Source organism: Panthera onca, chromosome D3, assembly GCF_046562875.1.
Source record: "Panthera onca isolate mPanOnc1 chromosome D3, mPanOnc1 haplotype 2, whole genome shotgun sequence".
Classification (NCBI taxonomy): Eukaryota; Metazoa; Chordata; class Mammalia; order Carnivora; family Felidae; genus Panthera; species Panthera onca.
This window is the reverse complement of record NC_138350.1, coordinates 8904840-8927881: the sequence shown is the minus strand read 5'-3', so window position 1 is coordinate 8927881 and position 23042 is coordinate 8904840. Positions and strand designations below refer to the sequence as shown.

Genomic DNA, 23042 nt, shown 5'->3' with positions numbered 1-23042 from the left:
CATTAAAATTAATAATTAGATCTCTATGTACCAGCACAGACCTCAAAAAGTTTAAACAGGAAGTTGCAGAATAATAGATACATTCTAAGGCCTGTGTATGTGAATTCTAAAAACACACAAACCAATTTTATATTGTTCACAATAGCAGCAAGACAGTGCAAGTATAAAAACACATTCAGGAAGGATACATGCCAACCTCTCGATGGCGGTTTCCTCTGGGGAAAGAGGGAGGGGATGGGACTGGGCAGGGGAACAAACGGGACCACAACTTCCTCAGTGATGTTTTATTTCTTGAAAAAGAAAAGTGATCTGAAGAACCTCTTCAAAAGCATTTTTCCCATTAAGAAATCAACAGAAGGAAAAGGGAAAACGCACGCAACCAGGTTCAGGATGTGTGGAACCCGGATCAAGTGTTGGTGACGACGGTCTGTTCACCTCACCCACGGGGGTCTCTCAGGGGAGAAGAAGTGCCCATTATGACGCCCCTTCTGCTGTATTCCCACGCGCCCACTCTCGGGAGGCCTCGCCTGAGGCCCGTGAGCAGGCTCGAGTGGCATCTGACACGTGGGCCAGGCCTCGCCATGGGCCAGCAGGCAGGCCTTCGGACTCTCAGGGAGGGTAGCAAGCGGTCCTGGTGTGGTCTTAACGTTTCTCACCCCTTCGGGGTTCTCTTTTTCTTCCAACTTACCTGACAGAAAGGGTGAAGTCTCCAGGGTTGCTTTTACTGGGCCTCGCCAAAAAACTGCCATCAACTCCTCTTGTCAACAGCAGGTTTTCTGCCTCCACGCCAGTGATGTTTGGGTGAAACCATCTTGAGCAAGAGAAAAATGGAGAGAGCCATGAAAACCAAGGGACTCTGTCACTTCCCACACCATCACACCGAAAATGCCTAGGGGCAGAGCAGCTAATAGAAATAAAAAACAAGGGGAGCCTGGGTGGCTCAGTCAGTTGAGCGTCCGACTCTTGATTTCAGCTCAGGTCATGATCTCATAGTTTGTGAGACTGAGCCCCACACTGGGCTCTGCGCAGACAGGGAGAGCCTGCTTGGGATTCTCCCCTCCCTCTTTCTCTGCCCTTCCCCACCCCCAAATAAATAAACTTAAAAAAAAATCTTTACAAAAATACAAAACAAGACCTTCCCTTCCTCTTCCCCCTCTTCTCCTTGGTCACTCCCACCCCCCCTTGACTTCCTCTTGGTAGGAGCCTAGCTAGCATCCTGCCAGCACAATGGGTGGGGCTGGGGCATGGTCAGTGGGACCGGGGCTGGGGGTTTGGATACTAAGCCAAGCCCAAAGCCCAAAAAGACAGTCCAGGAGATTGAACACATGGAGTGGAATTACACAAGTAAATAAACAAAGAAACTAATGAATAAACATACTGAGGATAATGAGAGCCAGATCTCTCACTGTTGGAGAGGCAATATACATATAGACAGGGAGAATGCCCAAATAAACTCTGGTGTTAGATTAGAATCGGAGGTAATGTAAACTCTAGCTTTTAACATACATATAGAGATAACTATAGAAATACAGATGTAGGTTTCCATGTAGGTATGTGCATATGTATGATGCACACAGATTTTCCTAGCTCTTTCTTCTAAAAGGGCCTGGAAGCAATGACACCCCAGCAGCCATCAGCATAACCAGCCCCCTTATCATGGTTTCTAAATACTTTTCTCCAACAAAAGGAACCGGGTTTCTTGGAGAAAAAGCTGATTCCAGTTCTGGGCACTAAAAGTAAGATGAATTTGGAACACCTTCCTGTATCCAGCTCCAATGAGGACATGTCAAAAGAATACAAGAGCCAGCTTAAAGGGACTCATACCTGCCAAATTAGACAATTTGTACCTCAAAATTAAAAAACGATATTGGGGCATCTGGGTGGCTCAGTTAGTTAAGCATCCAACTTCAGCTCAGGTCACAATCTCACAGTTCGTGAGTTCGAGGGCTACGTCGGGCTCTGTGCTGACAGCTCGGAGCCTGGAGCCTATTTCAGATTCTGTGTCTCCCTCTCTCTCTGCCCCTCCCCTGCTCATGCTCTGTCTCTCTCTGTCTCAAAAATAAACATTAACCATTTTTTTTTGAAATAAAAAATGATATTAATAGAAAGCAGACCATTGAATAAAATAAGAAACCTAACAGTCCATATGGATCTCAATTTTTTTTTAACTAATTACGGTTCTTCCAAAAATTAAGTATGGACTAACCATGTATACCGAAATTCCACTTCTGGGTATATACCCAAAAGAACTAAAAGCAGGAACTCAGATATTTGTATACACATGTTCATAGCAGCACTACTCATAACAGCCAAATGGTGGATGCAACCCAAGTGCCTACCAACGAACGAATGGATCAACAAAATGTGATTATGTACATCAACGGAATATAATTCAGCCTTGATAAGTTAGAAATTCTGCCACACGCTACAACACGGATGAACCTCGAAGACATTGTGTTGAGTGAAACACACCAGTCACAAAAGGGCGTATACTGTAAGACCCTACCTCTCCATGATGCACCTAAGGTAGTCAAACCCAAAGAGACAGAGAATAGGATGGTGGTTGTCAGGAACCGGAGGAGGACATGGGGGTGTTAGTGCTTAACAAGCACAGAGTTTCAGTTGAGAAGATGAAAATGTTCTGGAGATGGATGGTGCGGGTGGCTGTCCACCAACGTCAATGTGCTTAATTGCCACTTAAAAATCATTAAAATGATGCGGCGTCTGGGTAGTTCAGTCGGTTAAGCGTCTGACTCTTGATTCAGCCCAGGTCATGATCCCACAGTTCATGAGATCGAACCCCGTGTTGTGCTCTGCACTGACAGTGCAAAGCCTGCTCAGGATTCTCTGTCTCCCTCTCCTGTCCCTCTCCCACTAGCACACACACACACACACACACACTCTCAATCAATCAATCAATCAATCAATCTTTTTGAAAGTTTTAGGGGCACCTGGGTGGCTCAGTTGGTTGAGTATCTGACTTCGGCTCAGGTCATGATCTCATAGTCCATGGGTTTGAGCCCCGCGTCGGGCTCTGTGCAGACAGCTCAGAGCCTGGAGCCTGCTTCGGATTCTGAGTCTCCCTCTCTCTCTGCCCCTCCCCTTCTCACGCTCTGTCTCTCTGTCTCTCTGTCTCTCTCTCTCTCTCAAAAATAAACATTAAAAAAAGTTAAAATAAGTTTTAAAAAATGGTTAAAATGACAAATTTTCTGTTATGTATATTTAACTGCAATCAAATACAGGGGGACAAAGGGAAAGCTCTTTGCAGTAGAAGCACAAAGAATGATATATAATAAATACAGGAGTGACAGAATTAGGAAATCACCTTTTGGTAACTGTCACATTAATAGGTCAGGCAAGAACTGTCACAAGGCACTAAAACTAGTGGGTGAACATTTCAGGAAGTATAGGGTGTTTATAGCAACTCAAAGTACCTCCCCATGAAATGTTTATTAATTACTTATTTTTTTTTTTAATTTTTTTTTTTTTTAACGTTTTATTTTATTTTTGAGACAGAGAGAGACAGAGCATGAACGGGGGAGGAGCAGAGAGAGAGGGAAACACAGAATCTGAAACAGGCTCCAGGCTCTGAGCTGTCAGCACAGAGCCCGACGCGGGGCTCGAACTCACAGACCGTGAGATCATGACCTGAGCTGAAGTCGGAAGCTTAACCGACCAAGCCACCCAGGCGCCCCTATTAATTACTTATTAATTAACAAATAAAAAATACTCAGGGGCACCTGAATGGCTCAGTTAGTTAAGTGTCCAACTTCGGCTCGGGTCATGATTTCATGGGTTCTTGAGTTCGAGCCCCACATCAAGCTCTGCAGAGAGCTCAGAACCTGGAGCCTGCTTCAGATTCTGTGTCTCCCTCTCTCTCTGCCCTTCCCCCACTGACACTCTGTGTCAGTGTGTGTGTGTGTGTGTGTGTGTGTGTGTGTATGTGTCTGTCTGTCCATCTCTCTAAAAAATAAACATTAAAAAAATTTTATAGGGGCGCCTTGGGTGGCTCAGTCGGTTAAGCGGCCGACTTCGGTTCAGGCCATGATCTCGCGGTCCGTGAGTTCGAGCCCCGCGTCGGGCTCTGTGCTGACAGCTCAGAGCCTGGAGCCTGCTTCAGATTCTGTGTCTCCCTCTCTCTGACCCTCCCCTGTTCATGCTCTGTCTCTCCCTGTCTCAAAAATAAACTTTAAAAAAAAATTTTTAAAAATTTTATAAATAAACATTAAAAAAAAATTTTTAGATACAAACTTCACAGTGGAGAATTTGACAGATAACTATCTTAACCAACAGATAAAAGTTAACATCACCAGTTATGGATTAAACTGGCATCTCGTGCCTCCTGACATCATGCATGGAGAAGAGCAAGTGTCATTTCTGTGATATTCCCATCAAAAATGCATTATCTAACCTAATTATGAGGAACGTCAGACAAACCCCAAATGAGTGACATTCTACAAGGTCAGATGGAGGTAGAAATTCAAGGGTATCATTATAATATAAATTTCCTGATTTTGACAAGTGTACTGTATGTATGTCTATGTTTTTAGGAAATGCACACTGAAGTATTTTATTTTATTTTATTTTAATGTTTATTTATTTCGAGAGAGAGAAGGAGAGAGAGACAGAGCACGCATGAGTGGGATAGGGGCCGAGAAGGAGACAGAATCGGAAGCAGGCTCCTGTGCTGTCAGCGCCCTACGCAGGCGGGGCTCAAACTCACAAACCTCGAGATCATGAGCTGAGCCAAAGTTGGACACTTAACCAAGTGAGCCACCCAGGCGCCCCAACACACTGACGTATCTTAGAGTAACAAGACAACATGTTTGTAATTTACTCTCCAATGGTTCAGAATGAAATTAGACATACAGTGCGTATATACATGGGGGGAGGCAAATGTGATACGATGCTAGCTGGCAGATCTGGGTAAAAACTAAACAGAAGTTGTATCATTCTCAAGATTTGTATAAATTTGAAGTTATTTCAAAATAAAAAGTTTTTAAAGACACACAAATAACGAAGTCCACCACGAATGCCGTCCACTTCAGAGGATTCCTCTTTGAGTTTCCAGTAAGATTTCCTTCGTGGATTCTAAAAGTCACCAACATTTGTGGTAAAAAGAGTAATTTCGGAAGTCAAATCACCCAGGACCTTCACAGACTAATCCAATAATACTCCCAGGAATATAAGTCAATTATTAAATGTAGAGTCCCGGTACTGATACGCAAACGAACTTTGAAGAGACTTCTCGACAAATACTGGCCCAATGTGAGTTGTTTTACAACAGTGAAAGAGAGAAAGCAAGGGTGAAAAGCTGTCATAAATCGTGCACTAAGGACATGGTCACTTCTGCAGCATCATGGTGAGGGCTCTGATCACACAGACCTAGGTGCACAACTGAGCCCTCCCACTGACTAGCTCAGTGACCTGGGCAAGTACTTTCTACTTCTGATTTATCATCCACAATATAGCAATAATAATTCTTAGGTTTGTTTTAAGAACAAACTGAGGGGGCGCCTGAGTGGTTTAGTCAGTTAAGCGTCCAACTTCGGCTCAGGTCATGATCTCATGGTTCGGGAGTTCGAGCCCCGTGTCGGGCTCTGTGCTGACAGCTCGGAGCCTGGTTCAGATTCTGTGTCTCCCTCTTTCTGCCCCCTCTGCTGCTTGCGCTCTATCTCTTGCTCTGTCTCAAAAATAAATAAACATTAAAAAAAAAAAAGAACTGAGAATCCATACAACGTAATATCATTTGGTCATTTAAAAGGAATGAAGCACTGATAAATGCTACAATTTGAATGAACCTTGAAAATATTCTGCTAAATGAAAGAAACCAGACACAAGAGGCCACATGTTGTATGATTCCATTGATGTGAAATGTCCAGAATAAGCAAATTCACAGAGACAGAAAGTAGACTTAGTGTTTGCTTTAAGAAGGGGGATAGCTAGGGGCACCTGGGTGGCTCAGTCGGTTAAGTGTCCAAATCTTAGTTTCAGCTCAGGTCATGATTTCACAATTTATGGGTTCAAGCTCCACACTGGGCTCTGAGCTGACAGTGCAGAGCCTGCCTGGGATTCTCTCTCTCTCTCTCTCAAAATAAATAAACAAACTTTTAAAAAGCAGGGGGTGGGAGGGAGGCGGGGGGGACACCTGGGTGGCCCAGTCACGTAAGCGTCTGACTCTTGATTTTGGCTCAGGTCATCATGATCTCAGTTCGTGAGTTTGAGCCCCACATGGAGCTCTGCGCTGACAGCATGGAGCCTGCTTGTGATTCTGTCTCTCCTTCTCTCCCTGCCCCTCCCCGTCTTGTTCTCATTCTCTCTCTAAATAAATAAATAAATAAATATTAAAAAAAAAAAAAAAAGAAGGGGGACAGGTAATAGGTACAGGGTTTCTTTTTGAGTAATGAAAATGTCCTAAAATTGTAATGCAGCATGTGAATGCACTAAAAACCAGTGAACTGTATACTTTAAATAGGTGAACTGTTGTGGTACGTGAATTATCTCTTTAAAGTTGTTGAAAGAAAGAAAGAAAGAAAGAAAGAAAGAAAGAAAGAAAGAAAGAAAGAAAGAAACCGGGATAATAAAAGAGAGGGCTTTAAATTCACTCATTCCACAAACACCGAATACACAGGCACTGAGGACACACCGGTTAACAGAGTAACTTCCCTCTCCTCAACAGGGTTTCTTTATAACGGAGGAGGTAAAAACCAAAAGCTAAAAAAATAAAAGTAAATACATAAGATGTCAGACAGTAAAACTGCTACAAGAGGCAGCGAGAGGGGAATAGAGGATGAGGGAGACACTACTTTTTTTAATGTTTATTTTTGAGAGGGAGAGAGAGAGAGAGAGAGAGAGAGGGAGGGAGGGAGCACGCATGCGCCCAACGCAGGCCTCAAACCCATGAACCGCAAGACCATGATCTGGCTTAAAATCGAGAGTCAGATACCCAACCAACTGAGCCACCCAGGTGCCCCAAGGGGGATGCTACTTATACAGGATACATGGGGAGCCTCAGCGACAAGGTAACATTTAACAAGACCTAGAAGGAGCAAGGCAGCACATGCCCATATGTGGGAGAGGAGCACGCCAGGCAAGGGGAGGAGCAAGATCAAGGGCACAGGGGAGGACCGTATTTGACACGTGTGCAAGAGGCCAGTGTGGCTGCAGCAGAACAGGCAAGGGACAGACAAGTACATGAGGCCAGTGAGGTCACGAAAAGCCAGAAGATGCAGGGACTCGGAGGCCCTGTAAAAACATCAGCCTTTATTTTCTGTAAGATGGGAAAGGACTGGAGGGTTTTAGGCAGAGGAGCAACATGATGTGACTTATATTTCTAACGTTTATTTATTTTTGAGACAGAGAGAGACACAGCATGAACAGGGGAGGGGCAGAGAGAGAGGGAGACACAGAATCTGAAACAGGCTCCAGGCTCTGAGCTGTCAGCACAGAGCCCGACGCGGGGCTCGAACTCACGGACCGTGAGATCATGACCTGAGCCAAAGTCGGACGCTTAACCGACCGAGCCACCCAGGCGCCCCGTGACTTATATTTCTAAATCGCCTTTCAAACTACTGTGCAGGGATAGCACCCAAGTCAGTTAAGAAAGCTACTGTGATATGGGGCGCCTGGGTAGCTCAGTTGGTTAAGCGTCCGACTTCGGCTCAGGTCACAATCTCGTGGTCCGCGGGTTTGAGCCCTGCGTCGGGCTCTGGGCTGATGGCTCAGAGCCTGGAGCCTGCTTCCGATTCTGTGTTTCCCTCTCTCTGCCCCTCCCCCATTCATGCTGTGTCTCTCTCTGTCTGAAAAATAAATAAACGTTAAAAAAAAAAAAAAAAAAGAAAGCTACTGTGATAAATAATCCGGACGAGAAATGATAGGACCAAGGACCAAGGACCAAGGTGGCAGCAGTGGGAGGAGTGATAAATAGTCCAACTAGGAATATCTTAAGGGTAGCCAACAGGATTCCCTCAGGGATTACACACAGGATGGGAAAGAAAGAAGGAAAGAAGGAAAGAAGGAAGGAAAGAAGGAAGAAGAATGACTCCTAGGTTTGGAGTCTAGTCAACTCGAGGGTTGGAGATACGGAAAGGGTGGGGAAAGGAAATTAAGTGTTAGAAATGGTACATATGGAATTTAAGATGCTTAGTTACCTGAGTGAGGGGCACACTAAGTACATAATGTTAGATATTACTGACAATCATAATAATAAATATAAGATTGTTCTGACAAGAAATAATCAGAAGAGGCAAGAACGCACACATAGTCCATCAACATTCCTGCTGTTTACATTAATGGAAATTTGTTTTATTTTTAATTTTTCCTGTACCATCTCACTAGTGTTTTAGGGGAATCGAAACATCATTCTCATTGGCCTAGGAAAAAAATCACAGGGCTCAGAACAAAAGGAAAAAATATTAGTTTGCTTTTCACTCTCTCTGAGAGCCTGTCAGAAGATCAAGACAGAATTTCACCCAGGAAGAACTCAACCTTAATTTGTATACCTATCAGCTGGCATCCCATATTTTGCATTCAGTATGATTACCTAAACTACCCAATTTTTTAAAATTTTTTAAATATTTATTTATCTTTGAGAGACAGAGAGAGACGGAGCATGAGTGGGAGAGGAGCAGAGAGAGAGGGAGACACAGAATCCAAAGCAGGCTCCAGGCTCTGAGCCGTCAGCACAGAGCCTAATGCGGGGCCTGAACCCACGAACCGTGGGATCCTGACCTGAGCCGAAGCTGGACACCTAACCGCCCCCAGTTCTTTTTTTTAATCTTGCCCAGCTTCTTTGATCCTTGGTTCCCACCTGAGTCCCCACAGTCCTCAGAGGGCTTCCAGATATTTGTAATTTTTCAAAACATATAATGGAAATCTTACATCACCCCTCAACTTGTCTACCTACATAAAGTAATTAAAATGTCAAATGCCTTTTGTTTGTGGCTGCAAAACAATTATGGTACTTGGTGTGGTAGTCTGACGCAGAGTGGCATAATGCTGCCTTCTACCAGAAAGAAAGAAAGAAAAGAAAAGAAAAGAAAAGAAAAGAAAAGAGAGAAAAGAAAGGAAAAGAAAGAAAGAAAGAAAGAAAGAAAGAAAGAAAGAAAGAAACAATTACCATATAATAAATACAGATTTGGAAACAATTTTTTTCAGAAGGCATAATGCTGCCTTCTTAAAAAAAAGGAAGAAAAAAGGGAAAACCAATTATTATACAATAAATGCAGGTTTGAAAACAATTTTTTTCAGAATATTAGGTTTATGCTTAAAAAAAAAAAAAAAAAAAAGAGGAACCCCCCTGGGTTGAAAAGGCTGGGAATCACTGGCATCGGGTGGCCAAGCCTTATAGGCAGGAACACGGGCTGCAGCTAGATTGCCCTGGTTCACATCCCAGCTGCATGTGGCCGCGGGCTAGTTATTTCACCTCACCGTTAACTCATCTATAAAATGGGCATAGTAACACGCGCATGTGTGCAAACACACACACGCACGGCATCCTCCTGACCTATACCCCAATTTTTTTCACCTACTACACCTTGAAGATCCTTCTATAGCAGTGCGTTCTTTTTAACAGCTACATGATATTCCATCGTGTGAATATACCGCCCAGAATTTAATTGCCAGCATAGGATATTTACATCATGCCTAGGTTTCGTTATTACAAATAATGCAGCAGAACATATCCGTTACAATCACCATTATACACTTTTTCAAGTACATCTCCAGATCACATTTTTAGAAAACTGCTTTGGCAAGAGTTTGCCTTTCACTTTGACAAATCTCCCCAACTGCACTCAAAAGAAGGTACCAGTTTCGACTCCCATAAACTGAGTGTGAAAGGCCCTGTTTTCTCTCACTTTTGCCAATACTGCATATGTTACCAGATTTTTTCATCTTTGTTGCTCTGATTCATGGGGAAAAAATACTATTCTAGTTTGCATTTCTGGGTGAGACTAAGCACTTTTTCGTATTTTCAAAGTCTCTTTTTCTTCCTTTTGTATGAATTGTCAGTTGGTCACAGCTCGTTTTTCTCTCGCATTTTTTTCCTCCGTTATAGGAAGGAGCTCGTGACACAACCAGAAAATGATCCTTTATTATATGTGTGGCAAATATTCATCTTAGCTTTTGCACTTTTCACCGTGCGGTATTCTTTTTCCACAGAAATTCATCGTGGCATGGTGAAATGTATCAGATTTTTCCTTTATGATTTCTGGGTTGCTCACTATACTTAGAACAACTTAATTCACAGCACTGTTGTGAGATAAAAATAAGACATAAAATGCTTAGCACAGAAGCAGCCCTTAGAGTTGCACCTTTGGAACTAGGAATTTACTTTTTAGTCAGAATAAAATTCTCACCATAAAGGAACAGAATTTCACAGGACCCTGCAAGGTGTGGCCCCAACCTCTCTTGCTCTGGTGACTTCTCCGTTTTCCCCATGTGGTCAAGCCTGCTTTTCTCCACGGTCAGATGCTCCCATCCTGCCTCCTCACAGCACCTAAGTGATATCAACATGAAATCTATGCACGCGTTCCTCCAACCACCAGGTTAAAGGCTGGACTGGCAGCTCACAAGGGGGAGAGAGCCTGTCTGTTTCAGCACCAATGTGTAATGTGTACCTCTGGCTCCAAGCAAAGGGGCTCACACATGATTCCTCAAATATCTGTGGCTAGAAGGGAAGGATGAGAGCAGCCATGCGATGGGGGGAGACTGTCACTGCTCTCCCACATCCACAGTTCCCCCACAGACACAGGTCATAGGTGGTGTCACAAGAGGTTGTCAGAAGAGACGCAAATGTCAGATGGCAAAGGCTCTTCTTCTCAGACCTGCCCCACCAACTCTTTTATTTGAAGAAAAAGATGATTATTTCTAGCAATCAATTCTTAGCCAATTTGTAGCGCTAAGGAGTTTATCTTCCCCAATCTGTACGCTATGGCAATTTTAATAAGAATTTCCAAAGCAAATGTCCACAGCCCCAGCGCGTAAGACAAAAACTTATTAAAACCCCCTCATGCACTTGAAAACACTACGTTTTGATATTTTAACTACGTTAACATCAGTGGGGAAAGAACACTCAGTCTACTTCTCTTCGTCTCTGTTACCACTCTGGCACCTATACAGCCCTTCACCCAGCTTTGTTCCCTGGGCCCCTCACCTGTAAACGTGCAGGTGTTCATAACCATGGTAATAGATACACATTAAAAAAAAAAAACACAGCTGCTCAGGGTTCTTTCTACGGGACTACAAGCTAAAGCAGACCACATTGGGTAGCCCTATAAACAGATCCCATTTAAAGCAATGAAATTTTACATTTAACCGGGACATTAGAGGGAAAGAACCAAAGTCATAAACATCTCTACAAAGTTTGGCAACCATTCTACCAAGGCTGTGGTGGATAGAATATCAACTGTTTAGTTTTAAGCGTTGTTTAATTTAGTAGGAGTCAAAAGAAAATATAATTTTGTTCTATTAAATGTATTTTTTTTTAAATCACACCTATGTTCTGGATTTGTTTTTCCCTTCAATAAATCCACAAAAAATAAATAAAGAAATATCAAAAAAAAAAAAAACAAACCCTTGAAAGAAATGTATTTTTACTCACTAATATGAGTTGCATTTTTCTTTCCTTCCCCCCCCCCCCCCTTTCGGAGAGAGAGACAGAGACAGAATACAAGCAGGGGAGGGGCAGACAAAGGGAGACACAGAATCCGAAGCAGGCTCCAGGCTCTGAGCTGTCAGCACAGAGCCAGATGCAGGGCTCAAACTCAAGAGCCACAAGATCATGACCAGAGTCGAAGTCGGACGTTTAATCGACTGGGCCACCTAGGCGCCCATGAGTTGCATTTTTCTAAACATGAAATAAGCCCAGCCATCATAGCATGAAAAAAATGTAAAATACTAAATTTTCTTTCCCTTCCTAATTATTTGGATTGAAAAAGGTCAGGATAAGGCACAAGTTTGTTTCCCCATCTTGCACTTTAATTTGGAAAGAAATATTTCAAAATGTGTAAAAAAACATTTGTTTTTAAAAAGCTACTGCTTGTAAAAAGTTAAAGCATAACTTTAAATGTTTCTGGTATGCAATTAGCAAGCATCACAGTAAAGACTGTATATGCAAACCATCATCAATGGATGCTAAATATAGGGAGAAACCCAAGGGGAGCAGGATACAGGCAGGTATGGTTTCACACTGTCTCCTCATCAATTGCTAATTAGTTACAAGAGAGAAAATATCTTATACAAGGAGAAAATGCACAAACTCTTAACCAGGTGATCACTGATGATGACCAACGTCATCAATGGACATTGTGTACTTCCAGATATGCTATCCCAAGAAGGACACAGTTATCACCTACATAGTACTCAGGCTAATATCTAATAATGATGATATATCAGACAAATCCAAAATGAGAAATCTTCTATTTTAAAAGGGGAAGGGAGAGATGTATTTTTCCCAAAAATCACTAGCATAAAGGACAAAGGCTGTATGGGGCACCCAGGTGGCTCAGTTAGTTAAGCATCAATCAGACTCTTGATTTCGGGTCAGGTCATGATCTCACAGGTTGTGAGTTCAAGCCCTGAATCAGGCTCTGTGCTGGCAGTGCAGAACCTGCATGGGATTCTCTCTCTCTCTCTCCCTCCCTCTCTGTCTCTCCCTCCCTCATACCCTCTGTCTCTCTCTCTTAAAAATTAACAAATCAACTTAAAAAAAAAAAGACAAAAGGCTATAGAAGTATTCCAGATTTAAGAGATCTAACAGCTAAATACAACTGGATCCTATACTAGAAGAGGAAAAAAAATCTATAAAGGACATTATTGGGTCAACTGGCACAGCTACAATATAACAGGTTAGACAAAAGGATTATTATCAATGGTAAAATTACTACAGTTAAAAATTAAAAAGGGGTGCCTGGATGGCTCAGTTGGGTAAGTGTGTAACTCTTGATTTTGGCTCAGGTCATGATCTCACCATTCACAATGGAGCTTCATGTCGGGCTGTGCACTGACAGTGTGGAGCCTGCTTGGGATTCTCTCTCTCCCTCTCTCTCTCTGCCCCTCCCCCGCACATGTGTGCTCACGCTCTCTCTTTCTCTCTCTCAAAATAAATAAATACACTTAAAAAATTTTTAAACGATAACTTTATTCTTAATGTTTATTTTGAGGGAGAGAGAGAGTATGAACAGGGGAGGGGGGGAGAGAGAGAGGGAGACACAGAATCCGAAGCAGGCTCCAGGCTCTGAGCTGTCAGCACAAGAGCCCAACACTGGGCTCAAACTCACAAACCTGAGTTTCGTGACCTGAGCCGATGTCAGACACTTAACCGACTGAATCACCAAGGCGCCCCAAGGATAACTTTATTCTTAGAAAATATGCACTGAAGGGGCGCCTGGGTGGCTCAGTCAGTTAAACATCCCACTTCGCCTCAGGTCATGATCTCACAGTTGGTGGGTTCCAGCCCTGCGTCAGGCTCTGTGCCAGAGCTTGCTTCAGATTCTGTGTCTCCTCCTCTCTCTATCCCTCCCCTGCTCATGCTCTGTCTCTGTCTCTCAATAATATATAAACGTGAAAAAAATTTTTTTAATTTTTTTTTTTAACGTTTATTTATTTTTGAGACAGAGAGAGACAGTGCATGAACGGGGGAGGGTCAGAGAGAGGGAGACACAGAATCTGAAACAGGTTCCAGGCTCTGAGCTGTCAGCACAGAGCCCGATGCGGGGCTCGAACTCACGGACCGCGAGATCATGACCTGAGCCAAAGTCGGCCGCTTAACCGACTGAGCCACCCAGGCGCCCCAAAAAAAAAAAAAAAAAATTTTTTTTTAAAGAAAATATGCACTGAAGTATTTAAGGGTAAAGGACTATGATATATGTAATTTACCCTCAAATGTTTGGGGCAAGATTATAAAATATTATATACGTGTATTTACACACACAGAACATAAAGCAAATGGGATGAAAAGTTAACAGTACTGAGTCTGGGTAAATGGTACGCCATCTATATGTGTATTCTTTGTACTATTTTTATTCTTGTAACTTTTCTCTAAGTTTGAAATGAATCCCAAGTAAATAAAAATTCTTTAAAATTTTTCTGAAATATCCACTTGCTACAGTTACCAGCATGACTTACATCATCAGTAAGTTCTCCATCCCTACACCCCCGAAGCTGGCTGTACTAGGTACCAAAAAAGGGATGACAGAGAGAAGAAAATAAGTAAGACAGAGAGGAGAATTCACATGGAGATAGAGTATGGGGACAGAAAGAAGACAGATTTATCGTTTTACTACCAAAAATATTATATATTTAAATAAGAACTTACAAATTGTAAAATAAAGATCCCTCCACGTTTATTACCCATACCTTTCTTCAGCAGTTGTGAACTAGCCCTGATAGCAAGGACAAAGCAACACAGTATTTGCTTTCATCCGTCATGGCTGATTAAAATTACTGCTACACTTACTGAATGCCATGTGCCAGTTCTGAAACTCCAGAAATCAAACTTTTAACCATTACCTTCGGCTACTTATTTCTAAAAATTTCTAACAGCAGGATCTAAACCCACACATTGTCCTATTGTAACCGCATGTTCTCACCTTTGCATATTTTACAGGAATAATGCTTACAGAGTAACCTGCTGATGCTGAGGACGCAAAAGACATTACAAAAGTGACTTCTGCTGCTGAAGGCGAAGCCTGGTAAACACCACCCGACCCATCAGGTAGACTGGCAACAGGAGATGTGGCCGTTGGATGGTGGTCTCTTTACCCCTTTATTAAATAAACTATTATTTCATTTACAACTTACAAGTATGCCTATCATGTTATTAAGAGTCAACAGAGGAGGGTGATGTTTACAGAGGAAACTCGGTAACCAGCACTTAGCACAAAGGCTGGACACAGCAAGAGCTTAATACACATTGGCTATCACCTTTGTTATCATTATTATTACTGGTGGAACACAGCAGGAAAGATTCATCTCATGCATAATTATGTCAGTATCACAACAGGCCCTGTTGACGTATATATCATTTATGTTGCACTGCCTTTTAATAAACTTAACTTCAAGGTTCAAGGGCTGTCCCTACATTATTTCAAATAGCATATAATTAGAAATTAAAAGTGCTAGTCCATACCCTATCTACTTGAGCTTTGATATATTTTAAACTCTTTTTCCTGAGCTGTTTTTTCCGAAAAGCACTGGTAATCACTGAAAACTTTTTCCCACTTATATTTAATATTTGTGTCCAACCACTGACAATTCTGGGATGTACAGCATGCTTATCACAAATAAGGAGAAGTTAGAGTTCACTCAATCCCTTAGTTCTTAATGAGGGTAAAGACAAACAGTAGAATTAATAAAATTAGTATTACAGGGCTGTCCTCAAGGATTAGAAACACTTGAACTATTAGGTACTAAGGCCACACATCTCTATGCCTGGCCCCATCTTCCACCTGGTGTGGATGTAAATGGCAGAGTTTAGTCTACCAAAAAAAAAAAAAAAAAAAAAAGGTAATGCAAATGCATCTGTACTACAGGAGACAAATTACTATAACTCCATTTGAGTTAATCAACAAGGTGATTAATATCGTGGGTCCAGACAAGATGAGATGAAACAGATAAATTTCCAGTCCTCCCTTGTATATAGTAGGCATTTGATGAATGGCTGTTGACCGAATTTGGGGGGGGGGGGGGGGGGGGGAGGATAAAATACATGGGGAAAAGGGGGATAGAGAAAAAGTCACATGGGAAGGAGAGAGGGAAGAAAGAGTGTCCCCCTTTTGCTCATTCTAACACCTGCACACCTGTCAGCCCCTGATGATCCCTTCTAACTGGCCATCTTCTGGCGTTATTATTTACTAAGGATCTCAGGCCATACGTGTTCTAGACAGGGACCACCCATCCCTTAGAAAGAGCTGAGAGCGTGTATGTGTGTGCACATACACACACACCACCACCACCACTTGTGAAAAAAGAGCCACAAACCGGTGTCTAAAAACAAAATGCCTAAAACACATGAGACTGAGTGAGCCTCAAGAAACAAAAGACAGAATCCCTGCCTGCAGGAAAGTTTACAAACCCACACGATTTTCTGGGAAATCACACCAGAAATCCAACCCCCCCACCCCCCGTTAGTGAACACATATTCTACAAAGCCTTCGCTCTCTGAGGCTAGGAACTTATTTATGTCAAGTGAGTTTAAAAAAAAAAAAAAAAAAAAGAAATGCTGACGAACCAAAAAGAAAATACAATGATGCTGAATTTTTTGTTTTATCTATGCACCCTCTTCCCCCAGGGGTGTGGGGCAACAGTCAAGCAGGCCGATAATTTCAGGAACTTATTCTCAAGACTGCCATGCTAAGAAGAGTAAACTAGGGATCCAAAGTCTAATTTCAGTTTCTTGACTAAATATAAAGTGACACTGGGTATATCTTTTGTACCAGCTGCTCCAAAAAAAAAAAAAATCATTATCTTTGTCCTTGGGGAGAAAGTTTATAGTTTGGTACTTCCTGCAGATTACAAGAATATTCCTCTTTTCTAATTAAATTTTAATATCCTGTAGGAAAAGGATAAGTCATGAAGAAAGGGCAGTCAATAGGGACCAGCATCCTAAGTAACAGAAGCTAGAAAAAAATAGCTCTGTCTTTATAATATCTTCTCATGGAATTTCACTGGTCAGCATCATGGCTCTGATGACAAGGCAATAAAAGCAAACTGCCTCCAAGTCTTGCTACAAATGGTTGCTACCCTAGTTCAAAGCCTCTCTCTCACTCGTCTGCTCTCCCTGAGTCCACTCGTGTCTCCTACAACCCTTCCTTCACGCTAGCCAGAAGGATATTTTTAAACTGACCAGCTCATGCCACTCCCCTGATCACATCCTTCTATGGCTTTACACTGCTCTTAAAATACAATCCAGACTCCTCTCCATGGTCCACATGACATCTGAAGACTTTACAAGTTCCTATGTGGTCCAGTCCCCACCTACCTCCCCAGGCTCCCTTTTGCTCTTAAAGGGCTCCAAGAACTTCCCCACCTCAACACTTGCATACTTGCTGTTTCCCAATGCCCAAACACCCACCCAGGGCCTAGCACAGCGCCTGGCGCATAGTAATCTCACAATAGTTCTTGAGTGAGTGGATCAACATTTCAATAGAATGGTTCGATGGGATGATAAAGACTGGAATCTAGAATGCATTATCTTTACAATAAACATATTATATGTCTGTGTGTGTGTATGTGTGTGTGTGTGTGTGTGTATTTGTACATATATATGTATGTATTCAGTACAGGCAGACCTACAGCATGTATATATGTATATATCAGCATACGAGAACGTATGTATCCTAAACAGAATATTCTATACGAATAAATTTCTATTTCAGTTTAATACTAGCTTTATCAAACCCACTTGACATCGGCACACAAGTCTGTCTACCTCTCTGAATTCAATGCTCCTTGCAAACATGAATAGTACCATCCATGTTTCAGCGTTGTCAAGGACGGCAGCGCACGCAAGTTTACGAAACGCACACAACGCTCCAAAACTCAGTCGTGAACCGAGCTGCAATTTAGGGCGTTTGAATCCAGTTCGGGGTCTTAAAGCCTTGGCTGCAGTACACAAGTCCTACAGAGCATCAGTATTTGCCTTTCCTTAAAGGTAAGGCAGTATTTGCCTTGCCTCAGAAACGTCCGCACTGGATGGCAAGTGCTGTCTGAGTCCCAAAGGGAAAGAGGAATAAGCACAGCGTCCTATTGTTCGGTGGCTGCCTAACAAAGTCCACTAAGGCCCGCTAGTAACAATCACAAGCACGAGCTGGCTCTGCTTTTTCAGGATCTTGTGCGACTCTCCAACAGGCTCCCCACTGACCATGTACAAGAAGGGTAAGTAATCTTAGCGGTGGCCCCTGCATTTGAGCAGCTCTGGTCAAAACCCTGAGCTTACACAGGGACACAACACTAATAAAGACATCCCGGTCGCAATTGGAAAGGCACAGAACTGTCATTTTTCAGCAAGGCAAGTTTATTTACTCCCACGGGAGATAAACAAACATGGCCACCAGGGAGAGCCTGGGACAAAATGTACTTGACCTGCAACAGATAAACCAAAAGCCTGGAGTGTGAGAAGGAGCTACATTTTCTGCTCCTATGTAGCTCCTCTCGGCTCAAGTCATTGTACACGTATCTTTCAGAAAAACAAAAAAGCAAATGTAAAGGATGTGCCATATGCTGAAAGAGGGCTTGGAGAATACAGACAGTTTTGTCAGCTGAACAAGGCAGAAATCAGGCACACAAGCAACCTCAAAAGCTAAATTCGGTACGACGACCACTAAATTATGGGGGGAGGAGGGAGTCATTTCATTATTCACTGCCTTCATTTCCCTACCTGTGATGTTGAGAAATATCAGTATACTGAATACACTTACATTTTAATTACTGAATGTATACAAAATCTAAATCCTTAAACACACTGCAAAGAATTATTTTGATTTAAATTAAGCAAGCAAAACAAAATTGAGAATAGTACTGGTCGTTCAGAAATCAACTCATATGATCATCGCCTCAGAAAGATCATTCCTAAACTCATCAAACGAACTACATTATCCCCCTTTGTTGTTTTTTATTCCTCCCGGCAGTTTTTACTACCCGAAATTGTGACATTCATTCATATGTTTCTTTTCTCTCTCTCTCTCTCTCTCTCTCTCTCTCTCTCTCTCTCTCTCTCTCTCGACCAAAAGAATCACATCGTTGCCAGTCTTCCGGCTTTATCTGGCCTGGTTCAATAACTATTTGTTGACTGAATTAATACTGAGGTTAAAAATAATTTGAAAAAGAACAACAAAGCTGGAAGACTAACGCTGATTTCAAACCTTATAATAAAACCACGATAATCAAGACTATGTGGTATTGGCATAAGGACAGACGACTAGATCAATAGCATAGAATGGAGTCCAGAAACAGATCCACACATAAATGGACAACAGATTTTCAACAAAGGTGTGAATTCGAGACAGACAGTCTTTTGAACAAATAGCACTAGAACCACTGGACATCCATACGCAAAATGTATACAAACACACACACACACACACACACACACACACACACGTCTCCACGCCTCACAATATACAAAAATTAACTCAAAGTGGAACATAAACCTAAAGCCTTTTAAAAAACATTTGAGGCCTTGGGTTAAGCAAAGCTTCCTCAGCATGATCCATTAAAAAAAATTGATAAACTGGACTTCATCAAAATTAAAAACCTCTGCTCTTCAAAAGAGACTGGTAAAAAATGAAAAGACAAGCCACAAACTAAAAGAAAATATTTGCAATTCTGATAAAGAACTTGTATCCAGAATAAAGAATTTTTTTATTTTTTTAATGTTTATTTATTTTTGAGAGAGAGAGAGAGAGAGAGAGAGAGCAGGGGAGGGGCAGAGAGAGAGAGAGACACAGAATCTGAAACAGGCTCCAGGCTCTGAGCTGTCAGCACAGAGCCCGACGCGGGGCTCGAACTCATGGACTGTGAGATCATGACCTGAGCTGAAGTTGGACGCTCAACCGACTGAGCCACTCAGACACCCCAGAATAAAGAATTCTTGAATCTCAATTCAAAAAAACAACTAAATAAATATGGAGGAAAATAGTTGGGCCGATTAGACACGTCACCAAGGAAGATATACAGATGGCAAAAACAGCACATGAAAAGATGATCAACATTATTAGTCACCAAGAAAAATACTAATTAGAACTACAATGAGATACCAGGATACACCCACTAAAATGGTTAACATTTAAAAACTGACCATACCAAGTGTTGACAGAGATGTGGGGTAACTGTAACTCTCATATGCTACTGGTGGGAATGTAAACAGTTTAGCAATTTCTGAAAAAAGTGAATTATACATCTACTGTATGATCCAGCCATTCCCCCCACCCCAACAGGTATTTTCTTAAATACCTCTTGTACATTCACAGCAGCTTTGTTTGTGAGAGCCAAACTCCAGAACAACCCAAATGGTCCATCAACAGGTGGATGGATAAGCAAACAGTAAGACACCCACACAATGGAGTGTTACCAAGCAATAAAGAGAAATGAACTTTTGATGCATGCTACAACATGAATCTCCACATAATTATGCTGAGCATAAGAAACCAGACATAAAGTTCCATTTATATAAAATTCTAGGAAGTACAAACTAATGTGTCCTGACAGAAAGAAGAACAGCGGTCACTTGACAAGGAAGGGATTAAAAAGGACACAAGGAAACATCACAAGGGACGATGGATACATTCATTACCTTCACTGTGGTGATGGTTTCAGGAGCGTATGCACACGTCAAAACATCAAATTGAACACTTAAATGTACGCAACTTATTGCGTGTCACTTATACCTTAATAAAGCTGGTTAAAAATAATAAAAGAGACCTACAGCCTGAAGAAATAATAAATAATTCCCAATCTGACTTTTTAGGTGGCACACGTTTCTTCTCGATAATAGATGGGGGCCAGAGAAAAGGAATGATCTCTCCACTTGCTGCTTTGGCTACAGCACTTCCCTGCTTCTACGCTAACAAGCTGGACAATGTAGGGTCTATTACCACCCGGCCCCTTCCCCACTCCCAACCCCCAGTCTTTTTGTCTCCTAAAGAAGCAGATCCTTACTTGTCTGGAAGAGCAGACACAAGGAACAAAAGGTTCAATGGCTATTTGACAGATTAAAGAATAGACAACTGTTTTATTTAAAAGCTCCCTAAAGAATTAGAACATTTGAGGCTATCCACTGTTCTGCTGAAACGCAGTTACATATTACCCAGATCTGTAAGCACTTGCCAAGAGACCTGTCCAAGTCACTCACTTCCTAAGAGTTTATGGTTTTCTTTTCTCTCCCTCTTTTCCTTCCACGAATGAAAAATGTGCAGGTGTATTTCGAGAAGACATTCCTAATATTTTGAAAGTTCTCTCATTCAAATAACCCCAACAGCTTGAGACAGTTTTGAAATGTCTAAGACAGTGATCATTACAAGACAATAAAGGAAAAGACCAAACAATGGGTCTTATGTGTGAATCGTAATAAAGAGTGGCAATACAAAATAAAAGGACCATTATCTGAAAACAGTAAGTCACGCTACAGTTTACCAACAAAATAAGGCTCACAAATGATTAACAATAGTTATAAGATAATAATAGCAACATGGTGATTAATAGCAGAGATTCTGGCTCCACCACTTATTGGTCGAGTGAGCTCAGGCAAGTTGCCTAACTTCTGAAAATCAGTTTACTCATCTTTAGAACCAGGATAATAGTAATGATAATAATAAGAGAAATAATTCCTCTTCTCATAGGGTTATAGTGAGGATTAAATGTATTTGGTTTACAGTAACAACTAAATAAATGTTAGCTATTAGTCGTATTATTACTCTGAACTTTCAAAGGATCTCATTAATTCACTAATCCTCCTGACTCTTAGGTGCAAATCCTGTCATTTACTAGCATGTAACTTCTAAGCCTCAGTTTCCACACCCGTAAAACGGGAGGGATTAACGTTACCTGACTTGTAAGGTTGTGGTTAAGGATTAACTACAGATACAGCTCCCTTCCCTCCCATCTCCCAAAGCGAAGACCGCGGAGGAAGGAAATACTTCTAATAGCAGCAGATACAGTCAGTTTTTCCACTTCTGGCACGTGAGGCGTGGGGGAGAAAGGAGGTGCAAAGAGCCACAAAGAGGGGTCAAGTTCCTGAGTGAAGCCCCCAAACGCGCGCGAGAGGCAGTGACCCAGAGCGGCTCGACAGTCGGGGGCCTGGCCCCGCGCAACTCCCTCCTCTCCCCTCCCGCGTCCCGGGCCGAGGAGCCTCCCCAAGTGAGCGGGGTTATTTCGGAATCACCATGAGGCAATTCTCATGAGGCAATGGGTCAGGAATGCGGCGCTGAGCCGGGCCGCTGGCGTCCGCGGTTCCCCGGGCGGCTCTACCTGCCCCCGTCCTGACGGGCATCCCCAGGGCTGAGGGAGCCGGAACTCGGGGAGGCAGGAAATGAATGGGGACCCGAGAGGTGGGGGCACGGTGGCGCCGGGCCCCCCGGCCCAGGGAGGACTAGAAGTTGGGAGAGAGCCTGCCCGCACGACCCCCGGCGGGAGTCCGAACCCCGGTCGGGGCGCCCCCTCCCGGGCGGGGCTGATCGAAAGCGGCGGGGGCCGGGCCGAGGCCCGGGCCGGGCCCTCGGGGCTCCTCACCTCCGCGATGTCATGTTCCTCCCGCCCTCCGGCTCCGCGACGGACCCGCTCCTTACTCAGGTTCCGCTGGGCCCGGTCACATCGGGCTGGCCCGAGGGAGGCCCGCTCGGGACCGGACGGGGGGCAGAGCCAGCCGGCCGCGCGCAGACCCCCCTCCAGGCCTGGGGATCCCGGAGACTGTGCAGCCGCCCCCCAAACCCGGTTCGCTCCTCCTCCTCCTCCCCCGCCTATCGCCGCCGGCGCCGCCGTGACGTCACCCCGCGCGACGCCCGCCGCCACTTCCTGCTCCCAGGGCGCCCGGGACTGAGCAGCGGCTGGTAATAGCGGTTCGTAGGCTCGATGGAGCCGCCGCGACTCATTTCCCGAAGCCCCTTCACCCTCCTTTGGACCTGGGCTGCAAGGTGCGCGTGGCGTCCTCACTGCGGGGCTCACTCCCACGAACCGGTTGCATCCGCTCCCACCGTGTCACTTCCCTGCACTGACTGCCAAACCGAGTTTCATTCATTTCGTTCCACAAATCGCTGCTCCACTTTTTAGCTGTGTAACCTTAGGAAAGTTGCTGAGCCTCAGTTGTTGAGTCTCTGAGCTTCACTTTTCTCCATTTCTTCATTTCTGTAAAATGAAGGTAGTACTATAATTGTATTCTCTTCGTAGGATTATCTTCAATTAAATATGCAAAATGCTTAGGACTAACCCTGGCCTATTTAATAAGTGCTTTGTAATTGTTAGCTGGATTATCATTATAGTTAAACATTTGTTGAATATTTTCTGTCTGGGTGTCCATAGTTTTAAACTATGGGGATACAGTGGTGAAC

General features: G+C 43.1%; 1 protein-coding gene across 2 annotated transcripts in view; it reads right to left on the bottom strand.

Annotated features, from left to right (window-relative positions):
• PTPN11 (protein tyrosine phosphatase non-receptor type 11) overlaps nt 1-22464 on the bottom strand; it is an 81531-nt gene extending 59067 nt beyond the window's left edge. For both annotated transcript variants that reach the window (XM_081790684.1, XM_060612350.3), the window contains exons 1-2: nt 22228-22464; nt 689-811 (exon numbers count right to left, since the gene is read on the bottom strand). In XM_081790684.1, the coding sequence (XP_081646810.1) occupies nt 689-811; nt 22228-22241 (137 nt within the window). In that variant the 5' untranslated portion in view covers nt 22242-22464. The remainder of the gene's footprint in view (nt 1-688; nt 812-22227) is intronic.
• Between the last annotated feature and the right edge of the window lie 578 nt (nt 22465-23042).